Source organism: Ptychodera flava, chromosome 12, assembly GCF_041260155.1.
Source record: "Ptychodera flava strain L36383 chromosome 12, AS_Pfla_20210202, whole genome shotgun sequence".
Taxonomy (NCBI): Eukaryota; Metazoa; Hemichordata; class Enteropneusta; family Ptychoderidae; genus Ptychodera; species Ptychodera flava.
The window spans coordinates 31,853,951-31,881,664 of record NC_091939.1 but is presented as its reverse complement, the minus strand read 5'-3'; the positions used below and the strand labels follow the sequence as shown (position 1 = coordinate 31,881,664).

At 36.5% G+C, this 27,714-nt stretch overlaps 1 protein-coding gene across 1 annotated transcript; it reads right to left on the bottom strand.

Annotated features, from left to right (window-relative positions):
- Window positions 1–205: 205 nt before the first annotated feature.
- On the bottom strand, window positions 206–26,254 carry LOC139146283 (putative transporter SVOPL). The gene is made up of 15 exons (XM_070717691.1): window positions 25,908–26,254; window positions 21,015–21,234; window positions 18,282–18,463; window positions 17,692–17,790; window positions 17,193–17,264; window positions 10,157–10,281; window positions 7,447–7,510; window positions 6,710–6,834; window positions 5,816–5,858; window positions 5,579–5,707; window positions 3,141–3,402; window positions 2,307–2,418; window positions 1,587–1,758; window positions 563–676; window positions 206–331 (listed from the first exon to the last, which is right to left on the bottom strand). The coding sequence occupies exons 2-15, from the start codon at window positions 21,043–21,045 to the stop codon at window positions 206–208; spliced, it is 1,656 nt and encodes a 551-aa protein (XP_070573792.1). The 5' UTR covers window positions 21,046–21,234; window positions 25,908–26,254.
- Between the last annotated feature and the right edge of the window lie 1,460 nt (window positions 26,255–27,714).

Below are 27,714 nucleotides of genomic sequence, written 5' to 3'. Positions count from 1 at the left end.
TAGTAATTGAGTAAGGTATCATTTAATCTCATCGTCTACTTTCCGTTGAGCATAACTGTAAGTCTTCCATTTTTGAGGTGCTAACTACCTAAAATTTATGCTTTTAAAAAAAATCATTTCCATAGACATCAAAGGAATTCTGTCACTTGTGTCCAGCATTGCCCATCATTGACTTTCATTTGGGTGGCCAAGTTGAAACAATGTATCAACCAATACAGTGTATTGTGTGTCCATAAGTAAACATGGCTGACACACCTCTTTCTCCCATATATGGATATATGCAAATTTGCAGCTTCTTTGATTCAGATGTAAATGATTGCCTTTCAAATTCCTATTGGGAAAAAAAAGAAAAAAGTCAGAGAACAGCTCATTACTGAAAGTAAAAATAAACTGATGAAATTTGACCATGGAAATATACTACGAACTGAATCTTACATTTCATTCTAAGTTCTGACTTTCATATCATACCATTATAACCAATATCAAAACTATAAAGAATAGCAATGTCTATGACTGTTTTTAAGCCGCTACAAAACTTTGCAAAAATTTCCACATAACTAACCTGAATAGATCTGCCTTTGGTTTCGATGGGGAGTGTAATGGACAGAATAGAGGCCAGTAGACATACACCAGCATATAGGATCATTGCAGATCTGATTGAATATGTCAGTAAAACCTGCAACAGGAAAGAATAATACCATGAGATGTTCACTGGTACATGAAATAAAATTCAATATGTATTCATCAGAACAATGGTTGGTATTCAGAACCAAAAATGAGTGTACCCGCTCAGCACTACTGTTGGGTGTACCTGCTCAAATTTGCTGTTGGAGGCAAGAATGGCAGAAGACTATTTGTAGCTGTTTAACATTTGCAGAAGACCATACTGTTTTATCTGGATGTAAGTTGATTAGCTTTAAACCATAGACCTTTGATGGTTTGTGCTTTAACAATGAAAGACAAGATGCTTCTATAAGTATAGCTTTTCAGTCATGGTATACAAATGTGTATAATGGCAAAAAATAAAATGTGCAGTTTTAAGACTGTTTTTCGGTAAATGTTAGGTAATTTGTTTCGCTAGTTCCAAAATTAGCGCGATCACTCCTGATATTTATGCTTGATTTGGTAAGAGAATGGCCACGGTTGAAAGTTTCATTAAAGAAACTTTGAGCCACAGTTAAAGTCTTTCACTTTCAAAGCACATGGTACTTCAAGTTTCCTCAGTGCTATAGCTAAGCAATGCACTACATCTAATGACAGTATACCATGAGATTTTGACCAGTTCATGACACAATGTGCGCAAGCAATAGCCAGTGCATATATAGAGTGAACTGGTCACATTCAAGTGGTTTGACCATTGCTGAGATGGTTGACAGCTATATTAGACCGTAATATTAAACTTTAAAAAGGTAAAAAAATTTTCTCCAGCTGATAGCTCATGCCTGTTCAAACTGGGCTATATTGCAAATATGGCAGAGATATTTTCAAGTCTTGACCAATCAGATTACAGTATTTGCCCCATCAATATACTGGTATGATATAATTGTGCTTTGGATGTAATAACCAAAAGTAAAATTCCAACTGACCTGAGCAACAAATGGCGTAATCATTGCACCAACCCGAGCAATTGCACTGCCTGAACCAAGTCCTAATGCTCGAACTGTAGTTGGATAAACCTCCACTGTGTAGAGATATACTATATTGAAAATACCACTGGTACATGCCCTCACAGCAAACACAGTTATTGTGAGTACCAACCTGAATATGAAGAACACAGTATTTATGGTAAAAAGAGTACTTTAGGGCAGAATGAACAGAATTAACAGTTATTGAAAGTGCTCAAGAACCAACTTGTTCAAAATGACATTTTCTGTGTATAGTGAGTGACTACACATTGGAACTATACTAAAAATTTCTATTAGATTTATTCATTCATTTTTAAAAGATTTGACAGTGTTGAACAAACAATCAATTTAAACACACATGTATATTGTTCAATTACAAAAATTTCATGCTTTTAAAATAGGCAACGAAAAGTCAGACGCTCTTTTCTACACTGCAATGGAAAATACCCTCTAATTACAACCTGTAGATTTTTCCAGCTGGATCGATGTGCCAGCAAGAGCTTCAAGTGGCAACTATCACCAGTAGTACAACATTCTGGTAATGTTAATATACGCCTCCTTTGTGAATTTAACCAATTGTCACCGGGGCATACATTGACTACATTTTAACAAACTGAAGTTGAAAGATTAAACTGACCCTAACAAAATGCATGAAAAAATTCTGATTGTACAGGAGCATACCTTGTAGAGCAGACAAGGATTAATCCATTGCCGATTGCTGAGACTACAAAGTACAGGCATAGTAGTCTGGTACGACCTATAACGTCTGGCAGTATCATATTTATTGGTATTGCTGTTAAAAGAAATAAATGATATTTTCATCACTACTGTCAAACAAAATGTAAGTTCAAGGACTATTAAGATGACCACGAGAGATAAATTGAAAAATCTACATCATTGACAAAAGAAATATACTGTACAGCATTATACTGTGCTTGTATTCATGCAAAATGTCACCTTTAACATTATTGCTAGGTCAAGGGTCAGATTTACCATGACATTATTTTATGCTGGACATGTGGACCTAGACTCTTTCACAGCCCCTCGCCGGCGCACTGGCTATGCCTCAGACCATAATACCGCCCTCAGTGGGCCGGTGAAGCCAAGTTCTGCTATGCTATAGTCTGGCTGGCTCATTGAGCCTTGCTTCCTAGAAAGGTCGTTGAGGGCGCATCACCACATGGTTGAGGATAGAAGCTGCTTAGCGAACGAGAGACTGTGAAAGAGTCTAATGTAGATTATGATCAACACTGTCACATGATGGATTTTACCTGTTTGCATTTCTTGTTACTGATATGAAAATTATCTATGGGCACACTATATTCAATTTGTAAATTGCAGACAGGATAATTCTGAAATCTCAACTGACTTAAATACTGAAAGAAATGCTTTTAGTCTAAGCCTGTTAAGTGACAAGGTTTTCACAAAATTATGCATATTATTAATATCTTTAAGGATCATCATTTTTACATTTGATGCCACGTCCACAAAACGTTCACTACAAATCTCTCTTACCTAATAATTCACCTAAAGTTGTAAAAATCAGCGTTAGATAATCACTTTTGGTCAACAGCTGGCAATAACACACATCCTCTGACAAGCTGTCCTGGTTCCATTTCTCCATGGCACCACACACACTGTCAAACTCCAGGATCTCTGAGCTGATAAGCACCAGGCCGTAGTAACCAAAAGCAGCACTGAACCAAAGATACCACAGCTGTAGTGTGGTCCTGAGGTAGTCTGATGTAAAGAGATCTTGGATTTTTCCTCGGGGAACCTGAAGATAAGACAACAATGGGATGTGATAGTCTTGGTAAATTGTCAATTGACAATGAATCCATGAATGACCAAAAAATGCTGTTTTAAAAACAACTATCACTTTTAATGAAACAAAGTTTCCCAAGAGCTAGCTGTATCTACTCAAAAGCGTGACGGTATGCCAAAATCTACAGAATCAGATGGAAAACAGCACATAGTCTGGTCACAGATGTCTTCTAGGAACATACAAAGTGTCTATTATCCCTTTTCTGAACACAAAAAATGTACACTGTTGGCATTGCATTGTACATTGACATCACATAGCATAGGTCATATCTTACAAATCTTACAATAAAAGGAAACCACACATGTATATACAACAACCAATAGAGTGGATATCAAAGATGGAGTCACAGATACGACAGTCAGCATGGGAGATTGGGAAGAAGTACCGTAGTCAAATCTATTGCAAAGATATACAACTTTGGCGACATTTGCAAAATGAAATTTATTATACTCCCAACCAATACTTAGTAAACACTAATTGATGGTATATTTGCTTTGAGACTCAAATAAAAGTATTTTCAAAGTGTTAGGCTGTTGAAAATTGTTTTTAAAGTTCAGCACAAGAGTTATGCTGATAAACTTTAAAGCGCAGTGGTCGTCGCGCTGCGCGTGCGTGATTTTTTTGTTGATAAACATACATTTTTGTAAACATAAGTCTTCTCAACTTCAATAGGAGTGAGATGGGAGCAGTCCCCCACTTTTTAAGGCCTTTGTAAGACTCAACATCATGCAATAGTAAAATATTAAGATCGGAAACGAACTTCAGTGGTGTATTTCTATCTATAAACTCGTGTAGAGCTACGAACATTGAGACACTACACTCAGCACATTATGTCGCTGAGTTTACTGCATGCAGACACAGTGAACAAAAAGCTTTGATCGCGCGCGATCACGCTTGTTGTACACAATGCTATGTACAGTACAGTGAAAATACATAACTAAAATGATCAACATTGCCTATATATGTAGACCAGCAACAAGCACAATGCCTAACACAAAAATTACACTCAAGACCATGATCGGCAAGCCAGAGCAGGACACGTGAGATGTTGTTGGGAGACGGTCACCGCGTTGACGTACACGGATATAGAGAATCCGGTCCCACAACGTACCGGCCCGCTACGACTTGGCCCACAACCAACTATTGATCACCATATGTCTTACTTCTCCTAGTATTATGTGGTAAGAAATAGTAAAATGACAGGAAACAATAAACAAATCGAGCGGGTTTTCGCGGCATTTGGCAGGGAAATTGCACGGCTACACCATGCATAGACGTATCGAGAGATCCTGTGCCCCGGTCCTGTGCACGGTCATGGCAGTGATCCAACCACTAGCTGGTGTAGGCCTACCGGTGCTGGGCAAACTTCGTTGTTGTACCTCCTGATTGCCGGGTAGGTCTGAATCCTCTTTCAAGTGAGATAACCCCCACATAACAAGAAGACCTATGAAAGGTCCTTCGCTTGACTTGATACCTGTACTCGGAATTCTCGTTTGCACCCCCAAACGGGGTAAACTTTGTAGTTGAGTTGGATTCTCCACAGCCGAGTGTAGCACGTCATATACCCGGTTTGACACGGACGTTCATACAGACCACGGAATGGAACAGATGCAGAGATGTTTCTTGGTGCAGCGGGCATTGCTCTGCGAACTGTAGATTTCTGTAGTTTGGGTTGTTGTCTTTGTACTCCTGTCGGGCCTCTTGAAATGAAAGCTCTCGTCCTTGCTAGCGATGTCGAAAACTAGAGCCCGGTCGTTGATAGTCTGTTGGCGTATACATGCGTACGTCTAGCTCTATGGGCTCTCGAGCGATAACAGTAGCCGAGCCCCATTCAACTGATTCAAGAAAATCATGAGCAAATGTGATCTCATCCAGCGTGCAATCATTGTTCAATATTCAGCAGATATTTAACTTAGATTAATTGACCTTTCATTGCGTTTTACATTTGGTTAGTTGATATGCATGTGACAGATCAGCCGCCATTCTAACAAGCGGTAATATCACAAACATTACAATCAACCCGTAGCATGTGCGGCGTTCTTGGATTTGTTTACAACAGAGGGGGACCCCCTCAGGAGGATGCGCAGCGCGACGACCACTGCGCTTTAACTACACTCTGTATATGTACCTCCTTTGATTTGACCAGTTCTCCAGGTGGCATTTGAATGCCATTTGTTCTGGCAATCTTTTCCAGAGTTTCCAGAGCTTTTTCTTGTTTTCCAGCAGCTATGTTATATCTGACTGACTCAGGCACATACTGTAATCGAAGTAAAGAAAACATTTTATTAATACATGTATGTATATCTACGTATGACAACCAGGTAAAAGTGTTCATGAAATTTACATAAGCTAATCTTAAACCTACATGCTCCACCATACTTTCATTCATGGACGCAAAACTTGTATTTCTTGGAAAGAAAGGTCTTACATAAAGGAAGAATATGACTTGGATACTGCAAGTATTTTTTATTCAGTTGTTTCGACACTGAAGCGGGCAAATTTTATTTTTCTGGGGTTCATAAAATTGTCATTGAGCTGTCATTGATAAAACCTTTTCATTTTATAATTCTTCATTTTCAAGAGTAAGTGCAGCATATGGTGATGAAACACTATTTCTGTCAGTTATAAAGCAGATGATACACGTAAGATCAAGCTCTATATATTATATCTCTATATATATGAAATGCAAGTAAGCCCAGGTTGCAGTTTTTCAGAGTTTTGGTTACAGGTAATTCACACCTCAAAAGTGAATACTTATACTTTTGTTGAGCAAAAGTGTAAGTATTTCACTTTCCTAAATACAAATTTTCAACCATTCTCTTGCCAAATCAAGATTTTTGAGAGTTACATTGCAAAGCTTGGTAATACAGAGAAACAAATTAACTGACATTTAGTGATTTTTGAAATTTAAAAATATCCACTATCCGTACATAATTCTATGAGGAAAATAAAAAATTTTGACTTTCGAAAAAACTGAGACGGCAAACATTTTTCTTGCTCCAAGACTTTTAAAATGAACACCTACAAATGATTGATCAGAGAAGGATTGTAAAAATTTGAGTCTCCCAATATCTGTCCCTGTGGTGCATTCTACCTTTAATAATACATCAAGAATAATGGTGAGTTTCAGGAGTTTTGTTTTGATCAATATTACATTTGGAGAGGAATGAGTTCAGTGCTGACTTTATCTGCTGGCTGGAAGATCATGTAGAAATCTTGTGTTTTAAAATTCAATATAACGAATGAAAAGCAAAATTACAAGAATGACAGAAGTGAGATTGTCAATGGTACTGCAGAAATCCCGACAAGATACCTCCATCCAAGTGATGGAATGATTAGGTATGCCATGAACACTTCAAAACATGTCCCTAATGCCCAAAACACCTGAAACACAAAAAGATGATTATTTCTTAGAGTTCCATCAAAGAAAGAGATTCAAGTTTATGTGATATATTTCAGTCCAAAGTAAAAAGTTAACAATATAAGAATTAGTTAAGCTTCCATTGAAATGTAAACAGAAATTGATTGAATAAATCAGGTTTACAAAACAAAACTCTTTTAGATTTTTTTTGTCAATTAAAGCTGAAATTTTTGATCATTTTAGTTTTTTGTTCCACCAAACAAAAACATTTCTTACTCTTTTTCCTAAAATATGTTGCAATACAAAGTAAAAACCTCTACAATATCACACATTACTAACTATTTACAATTTTTAGTTGATAACCAAATTCCAGTCAAAAACCCGTCATCAACACAATAACACCAAACAATACATTACGCATGTAAACACTGTGTTGACATTAAGTCAAATCATCATTCATTTCAACATGATTTTAGGATTAGAATAGAATATATTTTACTGATAGAACCTAAATGGTGGAAAATACATGTACTGACTTAAATATTGCTTATGAAGCTTACAGTACATCAATGTTGCACCTAATACAAAAGCTACACATTGCACTGCGCTGTGATGTACAATTATGATTATCTTACCTGAAATGATCCTAATAACTTGGCTCTCTGCTTGGAAGGCAAAAATTCTGACAGGGCTGTAAATCTGTACATTAAAAAGATGCACATTATGAATATCACCTGATATGCTATTTTTTTATTACACTTAATATGTGGCTGTCACATGTCTTATTTGAATGTTTCAAAAAGTGAGCAGTTAATAATTAATACCAGTAATATACCAGCAGCTCTGGCTTATAGTGTATAGGTATTTATTTCATAGTCGCTGAGATATGGTATTAGCTGCATCTCACTCACAAGTCTTCCTGCAAGTGTGCAAAACTCATATGAAGACTTTTGAGTGAGACACAGCTTATAAGCACAGTGCAACAAGTGAGACAGAGATTCCCAGAAAGAATTAAACGGGAAAAAAACAGGACCATGGGCGCACAGTAGGGAGATTACTGATGACGCAGTGATTTGCATACACTGGGCGAGAGTTTTTTAATTCTCACAGCATCGCTTTGACCGTATGATGAATTTGAATAATCATGATGGGCACTTTGTAACATATGCAAGATAGGGGTCAAATGGTCGTACAGGGAACACATTCTGAAACATATGCATTCTACGACAAAAAACGGAACATTTTTTCAGTTTATTTTTTAATCAAGTGTAGTCGCTATGTATTCACAGACATCATATGCAAGATTTGATGGCAATGAACGCCTGAAATATGGCAAAATTTGGGATTCTGGGACCAAAGACAGCACATCCGATCAGTTGCGTGGCTTTTTTACATTTGCATAGATTTACAAAACATAGGGCCAAAGTCCTGAAGCTACTATAGACATGGATACAAAATTAAGTATTTCCTTACTGTATGAATTATCTCACTAAGGTCATCCTACGGACAAGTAAACTAAATATTAAAGCTGTCTGACCAGCGGTTTTGAAAGAACAAGCAACTCAACAGTTGACAGAGCTCTGTTGAGTTATGTAGAGAATAACCTTTTGTGACACATGTATTGATGAAGAAGGTGGATATCTTTGATTAACATTGTGAGTTCTGTTTAATAAGTTGAGACTGTACATACTCAGAGAAAGCACACTGAAGAGACAAAGGTTTGAAACTTAAGAAGTTCAAGGTCATCAAAAGCATTATAAGGAATCATGTTACACTTTCATTGCACTGTTTACACAGATTGCATAATTGCTATAAATAGCACATGAGGAATCTTTATACAGCCCAGCTTTACCATAAAAACCCTATCACTTTGACCACTCTATTTTTTTCCTCAAAAAGTAATTTTATTTTATCCTTACCAAGTCAACCATAAATGGAAATTAGAACTTTCTCTATCTCTATCTCTATCTCTATCTCTATTGACTATTTTGAGCAATTTCTTTTAGATAAAATACAGGGCACAATAAATGACGGTTCAGAATATGTCAAAGTTGGGATTCAGGAAAGTTGCCTTTACATGTTTTAATCCTCCAAGATGGTAAGCATTTCACTATGAAACTGTCAAAAAAAGTTGAACTTTCTGATAATTCTACACTAAAATTATTTGGCTTTGATGATTTCCTAATTAATTCAATTATTTAATTATTTTTTTCTGGGTGAATTGATAGGGTTTATACAGTACAAGAATTACATACAATGTAAGTCAAATTTTGACCAAAAATGACAAAAAAATTCCTTAAAAATACAGATTTGCATATTTCATCACAATTTGAACAAGTCTAAGTTGGGTTACCCCTAGGGACCTGTATACCAAATAACAAAGCTGTCTGACCAGCGGTTATGAAGAAGAAGATTTTTTACCAAAAACACCTTTTTTGGCATTGATTTGCCTATTTTCAACAATATCAAAAAATTAAAAAAAAAGTTTCTCAAAATCGTATTTTTCATCTACACAACAAATATCAAATCAGTAAGTACTGCGGTTCTCAAGATATTTTAGTGGACGGACGCCTCACAAACGGACATACATACATACATACATACATACATACATACATACATACATACATACATACAGACTGACGACGGACGCCGACGGATACCCATCCCAATAGCTTCTATAGACTATAGTCTATAGTAGCTAAAAACGGTACCGGCTTTTATAGGGAAGTTCCTGTTTAATCTCTTAGTAATTAAGTTCTATGGCAGATTGGATATGCGCATTAGTATTGAAATATGACAGTCTTTTTCTCAAATGTTGATTGACACCATTCCTGGCTTAAGTCACAACAACAACACTAAATTTGTCACTTTGGGTCAATCTTGACAGTTGTATATGCAGCATGCTAGCCAGCATGCCCTCTCAGCAGATAATGATGTGCCACAATGTAAATGAATTGCCTTTTTGGTTATAACAAGTAAAGTCTGAAGCTGATGCAAAGATATTTCCACAAATTAACACAAAGTTTTCAGAAATACATGTTTGTAAGAGGGCGCACTGATGCTAGCCAAGTCTGCTTACCCATTCTGAACAACTGGTCAGAATGGGTAAGCTCCTGCACAAAGGTTCAAGCTGACCTGATCCTCTTTGTCATTTTTGTCCTTGCTTCTTGGACCTGGTATTTTCGTTGAATGATACAAATTATTGAATTTGTTTTGACGTCATATTGTGAATTATACAATATACCCATTCGATGACTACTATACACATATGTCTGATATCACATATGTGCCACAAATGTGTATTCATCAGAGAAATATTTATTAAGGTCAAAGTTCACTCACCCCTGTGGAGCTCCACCTATACCAAATCCGACAAGAAACCGCAGAAAGAGCAGCCAAAAAAAAGTTGGACTTAAGGCTGTCATGTAACCATAGTAACATATCCAAACTGCTACAAGTATCAGTATCTGTAACAAGGAAAGATAGAAAACATGAAATGTAAATATGTTTCTTATTTAGTATTTGATTTTAATGAACTATCTTTACATGTGTTCTGTATAGTATATTTTTATCACAATATGTTTGAAGGGTGCCATGATACTGAAGTACAATTGCAATGCCAGGTAACAATTAGGAAAATGCATTGATTGGCCAAATTAAGGGAAAATTTAGACAGCTGGGAAACACCTAGACAGTAGGAGAAGTTTCTTGATATCCTTTCAGATGTTCTCTTATTTTGTTTTACTTTGATTTGCCAAGGAACCTTTAAGAAAAAGGACTGAGTAACCTGGTCATATTTGCAGTATTTTCACAGAGTGCATGATTGCTGGTATCCCCCTGTCCCATTTAAACAAAGTCCCCTTTTACGTAAATAAACACAAACACACCCCATGTCCCTCTCTACAAAGAGATCTTTAGGTATTGAAAGTGGCATTGCAATACTGTGATTACTGACGATAATGTAACCTGACACAGTTCATTAAACCCACTTATTTAAAGATGTGCAAATTATTAGTGAAAAGACTGTCAACTACAGTTTACCCCAGATTACAAAACTTTGAACTTTGATGTATGAATGATAGTGTGATCGATCTGTGTACATGTAAGCTTGTAATACATTAAACATTTCCTACATGTAAGAGCAATAAACAGGAGGCAGTCTTTAATTTGATATTTGATCCACTTTGACCCTTGTACCTAAAAACATCTAAATTTCCATAACTTCAATTTGCATAATTTATTATGGTCCCCTAAATCAGAAATAAATCCCCCCTTCCCAGTAGTTTTCAGATTTCAAGCTTAGGTGGGTATTTCCAAATGTGAGAAAAACCTAGAAATGAGACAGTATTTGCTAGCTTACATGCCTCATACATTAATCAAAACACAGGAAATATCTACCATTCAGTATATAGAGACTAAATCTGAATTTCTATGCAGACAACATGTATGTACCAGCGACTCTGCAGCACTACACTATCTTACACTAGAAGACCACATGTCCCAGTGGCTGTACATACTGGAAAACCATGAGAGTACAAGAGAATTACGAGTATAGCTTTTGAAAGTGGTGTAAACCTACAATACTGCAATCGCAGAAAAATGGTATTAACCTGTAGTTTTCATCAAAAAGGTTAAGAGAAGTATTCAACTGGCAACAGATGGTCAGGGATTTAAACAGAGAATACAGAAATATATCATAGTTATAGCAGGGTAGAAAATAATATTTGCACACTAGCGTGTGAAATTTACAGCCACCTGCCTAATGAACTGGTGGAAATTATTTCATTTTTTTTTCCCAAATGAGTAGCAACTTAAACCCTTAAACATATGACAGACACAGACACAAGGACATGAGCATACATGTAGTGTTAGAAAGACACAAAAACAAACATAAACATACATCCAACTTTAAAACCTCTAAACATAAACGTATATTATTTTGCGACTACTCTTTTCTACCATGCTTTATAAAACTGTGTTATAATTACAATGCATATATTCCACCTCAGTTCAAATCTCTACCCATTGGGAATGTATTCATGGACATTAATATCGGGTCTCCCTGGTAACCATATGGCACCACCTAGGTAAGTTATCACATGCAAATATTCCTGACTCACAAACTGGGCTTACTAAAATACACACAAAACAGTCATAGCATATGTTTCGTGTCACCGATGTTGTCTCTCTGTTAAGTAGAAGCCCTTGCTGCTTTTTAGAGAATGTTCTACAGCAAAGTCACACAGTACTGTATATTTCCCATAATTCATTGCGATTTGTATCCTCGGAGATACCTGAGTGAAGTCTACTATGTCTCCCATGTGTAGACAAATTCACAGACTATTTATCAAAATTTTGAAAACATACTTTTATGCACACCATTCTTCTCAATTCTCATTTTAAATAATTTGGAAAATTATGCATAATTGAGAGAGGAGATAGCATTTTTGTGAAATTTGCCAAAGATTGTGTCCTCAGCCATACAGAATAATGTGATGGAAAGTAGGGAGACTAGTTGCACCTGTTTTATGAAACAAAAGGATATTGATTATTTGCAATGGAAGTGACAAAAGAAATTTGCATGCTAAGTTTTCTCAGAGAATGACCCCTTCAGTTCGTCATAACTTGCTGCCTAAAAAGTATGGCATTTGTAGCACCTGCAGAATATGACTTTTATGGTTGTTTAGTGGTTATTTTGAAAATTTCTAAACGTACTTTACTAGATATTATTTAAAATTTATTCTAATGCTGCACACTAGTGCTTACATACAGAACTGAAAAAGTTTTTAGAAAAGTAACCTTCAAGGATACAAATCAAAGAGTATTGTGGGTAATTTATTGTACTGTGAGTCAGTCTGATCACTTTCCACCAGGGAATCTGATATCTGAGGGACAATATATCTTTTAGTGATGATCATTGGTGGTGGTGGGGGTAATGGGGGTCAGGATACTTATGTGTAATTTTTTCCATGTCAAAAAATTGCAAAATTTTTTTTTTACTGAATTTGCATAAAATTTTTCTCAAATTTACACAATTTTTTTTGGCCATGCTTCATAGAAAACATTTTGTCTTTCATAAACTTGAATAGTTACAAAGCCTATTCAGCCAATTTTTAATACTCCACAAAATATTTTTGCCCAACTTGACCCCATTCCCCTCCTATGTGTAAGATTAAATGGTTAATCCCTCGTCAATTTCTCTATTGAGCTGAATTTCAATTACACTTTGACTGATTGCTGCAATAAAAGCTCTCTTTATTTGAAATCTTTTGCAATACTAGTGTCACGCCATACAATTACCACACACCATTGTTATACACTTGCTATATGCAACATCTCATACTTTTTGAAGTCCAAACCACTGAAACATCAATGAACCATAATTAACTGTCACTTTGAGTGCACATCTTTTAACGAGACAAAAACATCCCCTTTTGCACTTTTAGGGATAAGTGGACAAACAGATGGTCTCATCTCCTTTACAGTAATAGTAAACAGTTACTAAAAGCCAATGTGCAACAAATACGCCACACTTCCAATGACCGCCTCTTTCATGATATAAAATATACCTATAGCGTACTATCATGTTTTTAAGAATACCTAACAGTGTGCCTTCTAAATGTAAGTATCATAGTGTACATTAATCCGATAATAAAATAATAAAATACCCAGCATATCTTGCTTTAAGCTAGGTACACCAGTATCACGTTGATCATGAAGATAATACTTTCTTCAAACGTCTGGTATGAATTATTCATACAAATTGTGGGACAAAAGTTATTTTGTCCATGAATTGCAGACTTGAAGCAACGAATAAATTTATTTTGTTGCTGAAATTTCCAGCATTGCTGCATGTAGATTGTATACCTAAAATTTTCACTGAACGTATATAGCTTGATGAGGAAATGCGTACTGGTAGACTATGCATACTGTTACAATTACAGCATGTACCGAGTTGTTTTGTAGAAAATTACGCAGCAGATATTAATCTCACAGCTAAAACATAAAACAAAATGTAATTACTTTGACAGAATAAGTCCCATATGGTGAGCAATTTTTTCAATCCTATATCAAAGAGAGATTAGATTTGTCAATATTTTAGCATATGCTACTTTTTAGTTTCAAAATTGAAGCCAATTAATACACATAATAGCTGATGTGTCATCAATTTAACTGTCACATAGAGAACTGCTAAGTACAGTCACTGATAGGACACTGATACACCTTGCTGTTCAGGATGAAATCACCGTAGAACCCCAGTCATGTCAATCGATAGGTAAGAGTCACCATTGGCGTTTTGTACAGGTCTGTGCTGTGCATTATGGATGTTTTAATATGTCCAACGGCCTGGCGCCTGATGCAAATCAATAATTAAATTAAATAAATATAATTCTAATATCTGCTTGTAGCCATCTCTTTATGTTTCAACACTGACCTAAAAAGGGGTTTTATGGTCTTGAGTTGTGACAAGTGTTAATATGGGCTGCGAAAATGAAAATCTCATCATCCAGATTGCCATTGGATAATACTCCACTGTACAATTGAAAGGGATTCTTAGGACACACTGGTATTCCATTCATATTATAAATTTATATTCCAATGGCATATTCTCTCCACTGAATAAAGCATAAACTATGGTTTATTTTACAGAAAAATACATGAGTGTTGATACTTTAAAGCAACCTTGCTCAATTCTAGGTTTTGATTAACTTATAATTCAAAAAGTTACATTAAAAAAATATATTTTCATGTCTTCAGTTTAAAAAATAAATTTTAAATAACTGTACAAAATCGTACAGCAGATTCAGTTTCAGGACAGTCACAATATAAAATAGTAATAAGTATGACAATTGCATGCTATCAAAGCCATAACAATCAGACATGAAATGGAAATAAGTGCCTGCATATTTCTCTAACTTATCAAAAGTAGTCATGGCGACTGTCTTCACATACTGCTCATTGTTAAAAAAAAAATTACATTTCAAAACCTGGAGTAACTAATATGTACTAGCACCCTCACTCAGAGCTGGTTGACAGCGTGATAAATGATTTCATTTTGTGCACAAGGTGAGATCACACTAGGGTATTATATGATTCCTCATGTATACATGTTATGAACTGGTCAAAATCTCATGATATACCGTCACTGTGCTTTATTGCTATTATATCATAATAGTATTTTGAAATTCTGGCATGAAATATCAAAAAAATTTTTGCTCTTGCCGAGAGCTTGCACTTGTGCCACCGTGCTACATTGCAAATATACCACAATTCTTTTCACATCATGACCAATCAATTTGTTGTATTTGCACCATCAATATACTGGTATGATATAAATATTTATATTCAATTTTCAAATTTACTTGTTGATATCAGATAAATTCTATCCCTGATTAATCTGTCTGCTTCACCACATGAACCTTTGAATCCGTGTCAAAGATTTCATAAATTTCCATAAAGCTGAATCTTAATGAGAAATCAAATTACTGCATCAAGCATGCTCTCTGTACTAGTTTTTCAACAGCAGCTTGGGCTCCTTTGTCCAAGTTCATTTTTCACCATCAGGTCAAGTAGGTTAAAACTTTTGGGGCACAACATGTCCCATACATGTATGGTGCATTCTAACAAAAAACTGAGCATTAGATGGCCCCTGAGATACTGTAAAAATGATTTTTACAGACTAAAACTTCTATAACACACTAAACCCAGAGGGTTAAAAGACATATGGTTTTGGCTCAATACCACTTTTTCTTGACTTGGTAGATGGGGAAGTGATACTGTCTGGCAGGAAAGGGTTGAACTTAAACTTCATATTACCATCACTACATGATTAATGTGCTTGTATTTCACATCTCCCAAGTACAGCCCAGACTGTTATCTTTACCAGCTACAAAGAGTGATATCATAGATATACATAAATATGAAATATACAATTCAGCTGACCTTAAACTGACGACATGCTACCTAAACTGAGTCCATCCTTGAACATATTCTGTAAATATTTCACACATAATTTCAAAAAAATTTTACTTTGCATTCCAACAATGGAGATTCACCTTGAACTAACTGACAGCATCCTCACAGTGGCCATGGTAGCATATCTCAACATACATGGAAACTGTTTCAGTATTAACCAGTTATTTGGAAATGTCATCAATTACTTTCCTCTACTTTTTAGACACTCAATGAAAGATAGCTTTTTATTATTCGACCATAAATTTAGGTCAGTAGGTGTAACATATTGCTTTTGGAATCGAAGAAAAATCAAAGAGAAATTTGACCTTTTTGCTAGCAATATATTACCCGTAATTTAATTCATGCAGAATTTTCAAAAATTGCTACTTTCATCAGAGCAATCAGCACAATAGGCAGATAATTAGACCATAATAACTGTTCATGTAATTTCACATGCTACTGCTAGGCAATGTCATGATGGTTCATATCCTGACCTAGAAAACACCTACTGCCACTTGTTGTGCCGTTAAAAACAGCTGGACTCTTACTTTGCTGCCAATCTGTATACTGGAATTAATATCCTATCCAAGTATTTAATTTCAACAAAAAATGTCATCTGTAGATTTTTCAATTACCGGTACTCTATCATAAAACAGGCATTTCTGGATTTAATAGGTACCCATCACCCATTACCATGTAAGTTACATGTACAAAGCTGTGCTAGAGGGCACTGCATCATGTTCAAACATCAAACTAACAATTCTATTGTGAGTCTGATATTGAAAATATATAACATACAGAAAACAGCGGTACAAGTTGGAAACACGGTAGAGTAACTCAAACAATAAGTTGGATCATGTAGTACAGTGCATTTCTAGACAGTTTTTTACTATGATTTCAGAAAATTGTCTTGTTTCACAAACTGATTGATAGAGTTAACCAGTTTTTAGCGTTGATTTCAAAAAATTAGTAGTGAGAATAGGAGTGCAGATAAATTGGAAACTGTGATTTGAAATATTGTCCTTGTAAATTGTGCAGAATTAATTACACACAAAGGTCTGCAGAAACTCAGACATGCACTGGCATTTTCCAAGAGGTCACTAACTGAATTTACAGCAAGTGACAACAACACATGAATTTAAAAAGTTAACAACAAAGAAGTGAAGCATTGCCATAATACACTGTATTCAGATTATCAACACCACTCACTGTTGATGATTGAATTCTATAAGGTCAGTAGTTTAACTGTCGACTAAAGTCTACATGTATAAGAAGGGGTGTTCCATACTGGGTATTCAAACATTCTGGAGGGAGTGGACCAATTGTATACACAGACCCAAAATACTGAAAGATATTGTCCAGTTAAGAGCAATGGCCTTTTAAAGTTTCTAAAGCAACTGATAGAAATAATGAGCATACTTACAGGTCTTCTTCCAAATCTGTCTGAGGCAGTTCCGAATACAGGAGACCCAATCAACATTCCAACGAATACAACCTAGTGAAAACCAAGTCAATGTAGAAATTTATGTCAGGTACGACTTGGGGGGCGGATGGTATGCAATATAATGGATAATATAAATTTAATTTCCTGTGACTTTGATAACTTTGATTCTGCATTGATGTGATTGTGATTCATGAAATTATCCTAAAAAGAGAGAAGATACAGTCCACTTACAAGTTGTCACACAGTACTTATACAATTTTGCAGTCTATAAAGTGAGTCATACAAGTCTCAGACAAATTTGACCATATTTTCAATATGGTGGCTTTCTACAGGTACAAAGCAGGTAAGAAGTTAGCGAGGATTGATTGACATTAGGCTGAACTTGCCCTTTATTTGTGAAAGATCTAATACCATGTAAATATCAAGCTCTGATACATGTATGTATAACTCATCATTCACTTCTTTTTCAGAGACTTACTGTGGTTATACAGGCGACTTGAAACGACGATAGCTGCCAATGACATCGCAGAACAGGTGACAGGACGGCCAGAAGCATCATTTCACAGGCATCTGAAAACTGAAACCAAGATATCATGAGAAATATGTGAACAATGCTGTAATTGATTGCTTTGCAATTTCTTTTGACAAACTAATGTGTCAACAGACACCAGTAGAATCAACAGGTCTGAGCTACCGGAATGACTTTCCCAATGTTATTATCATGTTTAATTAATTTTACATCAAAGAAGATGAACAAAGATGTTTTCTCTCTTTGTATTAACATTTATGTAATATCAAAATCCTTCAAATTCCTTTCTTCTTACTTTCCCTTCCAACCCCGCTATCTCCCACTCCTTCTCTAGGCTTTCTAGCTTTAGTATGTTGGGTTGAACAAATTTACAAATTCTTCGTCTTCCAAAATGATAAACATGATATAATTGTAGTTTTAAGTTTGGACAACACTGTTACTGTAAGAAACTGTGCATATTATTCAGAAAAGTGATTTATAAATGTGGAAATATCACGTTTTAAGAGGAGTATAATGTACAACAAAAATTTGATATTTACGCTAAAAGTGCCCATGATGAGGGTGAGAAAGATTTGAAATTTTCCAAATCCAATGTGTTCCACCGCATCCTCTACTGTAAATGTCACTTCACCATCATTGCCACCGTCCTTGTCAAATCTTCTATGACTTAAGACATTCCTTAAGTGCATAACGTTAACTTCTTCCTCATCCTCATTGCTACCTGGGAAAAGAAAGCAAACATTATATACCCATGCTGGTTGTAACATTGTTTGATTCTTGACAAATCACTGGACAATTTTGGCAGCATTGACAGGCACTGTACAATAGCATTGTTCAATATCCATTTTTAAATCAAATCCTCTCAATACAAAGGCCATTATGTGAAAATGAAATGTTAATATTATTTTCAAATTTACTTACAGCAGATTAATTATTCTGCAATATTTTTTACACACCTGCAGCCAGTGTTTCTCAGTGTTTTTACATCAATAATTTTATTTTTGCTGTTCCTTTACGACTGAACACACATTTTGGATTATATTTACATTGTACTGGAAACAGCTACATACATGCAATTACAGTAGTACTATCGAATAGCCTTGTCAATATTGAGTCTGTTGATAGAAAATGTCTGGCTGTATTTCTAATCTGACCTACGGATAACACCAGTTATTGTGTACGATTTGTTCTGAATAATTTGATGAAAGACAGTTCACTACCCAAGGATATTGATATTAAAGACAGTTCACTAACCATGGATGATGTATGTAATGAAACAGAGTGCAGCCAGGTGTGGCTAGTAACAGCTGCAGTGGAAATAATATACTCACAGCATCCAATATGTCATCATGGTGTATCTATAGCAACATTTCTACCTCTCTTTAACATGCAATACTATGGTAGCTAATTTTTCTTCATCATTTGTCATTTGTGCAAACAAACTAACGTTTAACTTATATACTCTACATATTGCAAATGACAGCACAAACAACCTTAAAGTTTATACTGTATGACAGTACTTCATCGCACTACATTTAACAATATGTTGCACCCCATTAACATGCTACACACTATTCTACACTGTCATTACGCACTGTGTACATGAAGCATATCACTTATACATTATGGCACTGTATTACACTATACAGGTAGATGCTGTGATAACAGATAATGAAAACTGCTTAGGCTGAAACACTGTACACGAAACAAAATCCAGTGATCATTTCAAGCCTTTGAAAAAAGGAACAACAACTTACGTTTGAATTGGATATCCATCCTAAGATTATCTTAGCTTGCAAACCTGACTATTAGCACTGGAAGAATGTGCCTTATTCTTAGGTACCGTCAATTACATGTACATGGTCTAATGAGATCAATACATGGCTTGAATTGCTGATATCAATAAAAGCTTATACATGTACTAGCCAGAGTGGATTTACATATGAACAAATGTTGATCAATTTGACTTGTTGAAACTATTGATCTTTTATAATTATTACAGCAGTATAGAAAACAAACCTGGCATATTTTCTGGCTTAAATTTAATCTTTAAAATGTTATCAAAGAAAAGAGAAAATCATTTATATCAAGTAAGTGTACTACTGGGAAATATCTCACGACATACTTTGTAGACCCAGGAGGGTCTATGATCAAAAGTATAGTTCTACGAAAATTTAGACCTACATGTATGTGATAACTCTGAATGACTCAACATAAAGGTGAAAATCTCAAACAAATACATTTGCAACAATCTGCAGATTAAGACGCATATTCTGTATTGACCTGTGGGCCTGTTCAAAAAGTAACTGTACAAATTATTACCAGCATTCTACAATCAATACATATCAACATTATTATATTTTACTCTGCGGATCTTTTTTCACTTTCACAAATTTAAAAGTCTGGTCAAAATTCAGCTTCAAATTTGTAGCAACAATGACAGCTTCCAATCTAACTGTTTCTCTGCTGATGTTATTATAACTCCCCTAAATATAACCTATTAAAAGGTCAATGGGTTATCATTATTATTTCATTGCTATAATCTGCTGTTTCAATAACATCAGGATTTACATTACTTTTTTCAATTATACATGTATTGATATAAATCAAGTTCAGACTTGTCACAACTTGCTTACAATCATAAACATTTTGAAAGGCATCCATAATCTAACAATGATGACGATATTAGCCTTTGTGGTTACCATGGTAATTTGCTTTGTTGTTTCCCCTTCCATTGTTTCATTGACAGCGCTATTTAAAATAGTTGCCAGGTCTTGCAATTCAGATCACCCTGTGAACAATTATATCATTTAACATATCATTGTAAAATCATAGCACTTAATTAGTCCAGTAATTTGAGTTCATGTGCGGCATTCAATTCACTGGTTGATGAACCAGTATTGAGAGAAATGAGCTTTGCTAGAGACTCCATTGGGGTAACATCTGGTGCATTATTTTCAATTTTTTAAATTATTGTTTTTGTAAAATACAGGTTCTTGCCCTATACTAGACATGTTGTTGAGTTAAAGTTCCTTATACCAAACTTATCAATTACAGCTTGTATACAGTATGTGATAACCACCAATATGTGACACTGGATTTTGGTCAAGACTAGAATTAACTTCTCAACAGTAACACTGCACTGCATTTGCTGGCCAAGGCTTACTTTCCAGGTGTTTTTAGGATTGACAAAGAAGAACATTCACTTTTCTGGCATGGATGCAGAACAAAAACAAAGCACATGCCGCCATTTGTTCTATGGTTATACTTACTGTCAGCCAACCTTTCATAGGATAGACTCATCTTTTCGTCACTACTGTAGCTTCCGCTTCGAACAGATGTTCATGGATATTCAGTGTGGCATTGCCGTTTTGACCGTCCGCTTTGATCACTGGGTTACCATGGCAAACGACTTATCGCGGGTCTCACTACTTGTTATCAGGAGAATATGGATACTGTTTGTTTTCTTACAAGTGGTTACTGGATCATCGGCTGTAGATCGCAAGAAAGTAGACAGTGAGACAAGAGATTCTGTAAATCATGAGCAGTTTACTGTCCACAGATAGTTCTAAACTTCTCTTCAACCTACCTGCATTTTAGTCAGAGTATTATACATCTATCATGGTGCAAATTTGGCACTGATCTGATAGATCTGAGGTGTAAAAGGATTTGATAGTCTGATCAATTATCTCACCAGCTGGATATCTAAGTTGGATTGCATAATTTGGCCTGGTTGGTCATATTGCATAGTATGGCCAAGTTGGTAATTGATATCTGTATACCTGTCTGAAAAACTGGCTTTATCACAGCCTGAGCTTATCTCTTTACTTTAGTGTACGTATAAACCATGTGTATGTGGGATTGTTTGTGAAGCAGGATCTTTTGACTCAAATCAGAGGCGGCGGCTCTTTTTCTTCAAACTTTATTACTAAAGCTACGTTCAACTACTGCTACAATAACATGATGTATCAGTGGGTTGATAAGTGACAACCTGATCCAGTGGTGAGCGATGCTCTCTAAGTATACGATACATACACATACACTTACACTTACATGTCCTGCTATCAAGGTCTTTCACGATCACTTTGGCAAATTGAATCCACACTAGATTTGCCACTCTAGTAGACTCTGGTTAAGGTACATGTAGTATGCGACTCGAAAGTGAAAGACATCTATTCCAAGACATAAAAGTCATCGTTCACTTGATCAGTCACTCATTAGTAAGGAAGGACTTCAAAAGCCACTTCTGCATAACCTTGAAGCAACTACATTTTCAGTGAATTTGTTTCAAAACATAATATAATATTATATATCATTGATCACTTGCTCCCAAGATGCACTGCTCTTGTCTGTATTGCGCCTTCTTACTCAGTAGAAATGTTTGTGTTGGATTTCCCCAGACTGTATAGGGGTGACCCCTGACTTTTTATTCTTGATTATTCTTGATCTTGAAAGACAAAGATTGAAAGTTTTCTGGAGGAAAGTTTGAACAAAAGTTTAAATCCTTCACTTTCAAGGTGGGTAATGCAAGAACCCTAAAATGGTACACACAGGGAATAAAGTGAACAACGCTTATCATTGCGGCTGCTTTTTATCAATGTTTATATAACTTCTGTTTGCCATGGATTACGGGGATAACTAAAGATACGATGACAACTATCAGTGTCTGTGGTGATGAAAGTGATAGAACATGATTTCTCTACTACAAAGGAATAGCACATACTGAATATTAGGATCCTGGAATTCTAACTGATTTTCCAGCATGAATACAGCATTTATAAGTTCACAATCTGTTGTCAGTTATGGCCTCTACCATTATGCTTCTTTTATTATCCAATCCTGATTTGCAATTCCAGATGCTATTTATAAATTCGATGGGGCATTGAGCAAAAACACAGAGACGGGAATATGTCATGATGACCAGCTGGTGTACAAAGTGTGGTGTAGACCACATTGTAATCAAATGCTTCACCTAGATCTATTTCTGGCAAGGCTCTATTTCTAGTCTATCATAATATAGATATCTAATCTGTCTATAGTCATAGTCTGGAAACGCCCTCTAACAGTGTCTGGAACACAGAGATCTGGATGTGTAGTTATGAATAAGATTCTGTGGGCATGAATCCGCGTTCTGTAAGCATGGATCCATGATATATCACATTAACTCTCCAAAATAGTACATGCTCAATCTGTTTGTCTATGAGTGGGAAAGTAGAGTAAAAGATAACTGTTTTAGGTTTTAGGTACTACAAAATAAAACTAAATTATTTGAAAATTAATAGTTACAGCTGTTACTCAGTATATTAAAAAAATCAGAACGCGGATTAAATCATGGGATGTGATTAAATAAAACAAAAAATTGGGTCTGTAAGTAAAATTCACAATTTCAAAAACTGAGGAGGAAACAGGACCCAGTAAAATTTCATACTTAGGCCAAAAAAAAAAAAAAAAGCTGTTCAACGGGCGGGATGACTTCAAAGTTGGGTAGGTAGGTCGGATTTTTTTTTTTTTTTTTTGATTTTTTTTTTTTTGGTTTTTCTTAAACAGAACATATAAGATAAACACTTTTTGTGTGTTTCATGCTTTTTCTTAGTCACATAACATATACTGGATATGTTGTTTAGTACGTTCATGATTTTTTCAATTTTTTGTTGACATGGGTTGGTTGTCTCAGAACAGCTTCTTTGCCTTCACTTCTACAGTTCAATCTACAGGTCAACTGGTAAATTTCATGAATTTCTCAAAATCATCACAAAACCTGTTTTGAAGGTTGATATACCGATTTTTCTTATTTTGACCCTGACCTAAAACTTGGAGGGGAAAGTGAGAGCTGTTCGTAACTGCCCTCCCACTGGTATACTGTGAAAATGTGCCTTCCCACTGAATTCTGATGCCCACTGCCCTCCGGTATCTACAGTCTGCCCGCTCCCCACTCCCCACAACAATTCAAGCTCCCCGCTGCCCTCTCCCTACTACTGAAATTCCCCATTGCCAACTAGATGCCCACTATGCAACCTAGATCAACACAAAACCATGCAAGCAGTTAGCAGTATACCTTGGAACATTGCTCCCCTCTAAGTTAGGTTCTATTAAGCACGCCGCTTTCTCCTCCCTCTACGTATTTTCCGGTGCCCACTGTCAAAAATTTTCTCCCCGCCCGCTGAAATTAAGTAATGAAATTTCTTCCCCGCCCACAGTAAATATCGATATTTTCTCCCCGCCCGCTGATTAGTTTTGAAATCTGCCTGCCCGCTGAAAAACTTAGCACGAACACCTTTTTGCTTCATTGGCGGCACCTGAATCTAACGGAGCTAATTTCTGTGTTGGTGTCACCAGCCATATGAGCACGGTGCATTCCAACCAAACTCGCGACTCAGAAACTGACGGGTCAGCCCGGGGATGTCCGGGTTGATGTCGTCGAGCGAGGGAGCGAAATTAGACATTCGTCCTGTGTCCAAGTCAAACAAATGTCACAAGGTTGACTCCTTGTGCATTCTCGACAACGGAAACACAAATCATGTCCGTCCTGCAGTGAGAACTGCTGCTTACAACCACACATTCGATAGGAGAAAGCCATGACGAAAATCGGAACGAGTGATGACTCAAAGAACAATAAAGAATTTTCAAGGAACACTGAAAATAGGAACACTAGAAAATATAGACTGTACAACCACTCGGACGTGAAATAACGCCGATGAAACAATACAGTACAGAGTGTCTAAGCTATACGGAACACGTGGCGTAATAGTTTATTTTCCACGGCGTATTAACCCTGCCCTTCACCTTGACCAAATGTTTGTGATGCGCTTCCACCTTTACTCTTCAAATCATAGCCTGTATCAATCTCACTCAAGTCAATGTCATCGAAAATGTGAAGGTCATTCATCTTACAGACAGATGTTCACTGAATAACATCTCCGCGTTTCTTCAGATTCGTAGAGATTTTGGAAAAAAAAAAGAAAAATGTGGAGTGGTCCAAATATGGGTCGGTCGGGCCCGTTGAACAGATAATTTTTTTTTCCTCGCCTTACAATGTAAAATTTAGTTTACTAACTTTCACAAGATTAAGTAGTAAGGGTTAATCTGATATTCTTTACACATGTTTGTATACACACTTCACTTTAATATTGAGCTTTGGTTTGTGGAAATATGAAATTCATGAAAATCAGCATTTGAAAACCAAAAATCGTCGGGGAAAGTTGTGGGCTCCGGAACTGCAGCATACGATGACCATGGCATCACAGTCGCTTGTGAACCGATACACGATGACGACGGCCGCTGTGTGGTATCGTGGAGATAGAAATATCCACTTCTAGCTCCATGGTGGTATGTATATAAGAAAAGTAAATATATTACCACACAGCGGCTGTTGTGTATCGGTTCACTCTGCCAAGCGACTGTGATGACCTAGCTAACAATAATTGTAGCCTTGGTTGGCCGTGGGGATTGGGCTTCAAGTTGTGCAAGGCGCGAGCCGCTAGCCGCACGTCGGACAGAAGCCCATTCCTCACGGCCAACCAAGGCTACAATTATTGCAGCTAGTGATGACCCTGACTCTGTTTGCCAAAAGTATCCACGTGTCATGGCCATGATGTTGTTCGTTGCAAATGTACCAACAGTCGGCAGCTTTCGCGGTCTATTACGTCGACAAATTCTTTGCGGTCTTGTATGAGTTGTAAAGCACTTACTCTGTATTGTTGTATTACCTTCATAGAACACTTATTGTTCTGTTAAGGTCGTTTACGGTTTAGCCAGTGAGTATTCACGGTGTTCTCGTCAACAGGAGAAATGAGCGCCCTTGGAATTGGGGCATAAATGAGTACGAGATCGATCAAGTGGACTATCTAGCTTCGGGTATCTAGCCCTGCGTACGATGCTGTGTTCACGGCTGTACGGCCTCCCCAGTCCTACGGTACGGGTCGAGGATGTCCCCGGCCACGGTCTCGGGTGACGAGTCGCTAATCTAATAGTATGTGTTATTCGCGTTGTGGTGCTCGGTTTGGGTCTACACTCACAAAGAGCCACTATACTAACATCATAGTAGTAACACATACAGGCGTTATACGGTCTCCCGGTGGGAGAGCTATGGAGTCCATGCAGAGCTATAGTAACATACTGCTGTCGCAAAGAGAAAAGTACAAGTAGAATATATTGACAGGACTTACTCGTAAATATGACTTCACGCACGGGTGTGATTCCAGTCTTATGTCTGTGCTTGTACGTACAGCATCTTGTTGATCCCTTTACGAGTTTATGATTCCGATGAAGTGGGTATTGAAAAAGAACACTAAAGATGAATGGACAAGGGTGTGGTGAGCAACGTAAATAATTTCAGAGACACCCGTAATGGTGACGGTACGCGAAGCCGAAGAATGAAGTGAATGTTTGAACAGACCTGGGTGGATAGAGGGACTCGACTGTGGTTTACGTGGGACATGTGGGACGTTCAACTTGACCAAACGCGTTCAATGTCTGCGCATGCGCTTCATTGGCGATTGTAGAACAGCCAACTGTGACCAGTGAAATTGGTTTGTGGGGATGCTTCGCCGCGTCACTGTGGTTTATTATTATTATAAGGGGTGGAGCATTTGATATCCTGGGGGGTCTGGAAGATTTCGAAAAAAGAAAAATTCCCAGCAGATACAAGGGAAAAATAATTCTGCCTTAGATGACTAATGAAAAAAAAACTGGCAAGCTAATGTGAAAAAATAAATCTATCACAGTATCAGCAGGAACATTTTGGGATGTAACTTTCCCATTTCCGTGTATCCTTCTTGTCTTTCTTGGATTTTCCACTTGCCTAAAATGCATCATATGCATCGTACTAGCCATGATTTTCATCATTCAATTTCATTTTCGGCGCGCCCTTCGGGCGCGTAACTTTAATGATAATAAGACAGAGATACCGGTATATGTCAAAGATATCTTGGTGTCTGTAGATTGACAGTCTGTTTTGCAAAGTGTACTCTAATCATTATGAAATCTGCAGTTCACATGAAAAGCATGACAATTCCTGACACCTTTCTGTTTCCTATATGAAAATTCAATATTAGAAAGCAACATGCACTAATATTTCACAATAATATTTTTCTTACAACAGTTCTGGACATCTGGTTATGCATAAAAAGAGTGGAGTACATTCACCGCTCATTCAAAATACTATATTCAAACTTTGAGACTTGACACTTTTAAGTTCCTGTCTTAAAACTGACATGACAACAATTTCATTATTTCACTGAATGACTGAATGTTTAAAATATACCCAAATATTATATATATATATATATATATATATATATATATATATATATATATTATATATATACTGAATTATTCAATTTATATTCCACTTTATGTTTTACCTTTGTCCTGTGCAAGGGGGTCACCCTGTTTTCGAAAGTTGGAATGGGGGGGGGGGTCAGCCACTTTTTAACGTCTGCAAAAAAAATAATCCACCGCCCCCTCAGGCCAAAGAATCTCACCAAAGTCCGTTGATGTATGATAAACAGATTGAATTTGAAACATCGCTGCATTAAAAAAAATTCTTTGAAGGAAGAATGCAAAAAAAAAAAACTGCCAGGATTCACAAGGAAAAAAAAACATCCAGTGGAACATGTGGAAAAAAAATAATGCCCCCTAAAAATCTTCCAGACCCCCCCAGGATATCAAATGTCCCCCCTGATCCCCCCCCCCCCCCTCGTAGAAAATATCAATTTGCTCATGAAGCCCCCTCAACGTCAACAGGCTCCAGTTCGAAGATAATATGATATTTATGGCGTGAGATTACTGGAAAATATATCACTATAACTTGTGTTTTATTTATTGCCATTATTGCCAATAATTTGGTCATTACATGTAAATGGGCGTCATTTGCACTGTAACATCGCAAGTGTAAAGTTGTAGCGGAAGAAAGGAGATATCTGTTGTTTGAATATGATGGAAATAACAAAAGTATAAACGTATTTACCATCT

Excerpts from the sequence above, each read along its gene's own strand:
- LOC139146283 (XM_070717691.1), bottom strand. The coding sequence starts at position 21,045 with ATGAGTCTATCCTATGAAAGGTTGGCTGACA. Across the intron at positions 7,511-10,156 it reads ATAGGTGGAGCTCCACAGGG|ATTTACAGCCCTGTCAGAAT; the intron begins GTGAGTGAACTT and ends TTTAATGTACAG. Across the intron at positions 5,708-5,815 it reads ATGAAAGTATGGTGGAGCAT|TATGTGCCTGAGTCAGTCAG; the intron begins GTAGGTTTAAGA and ends CTTCGATTACAG.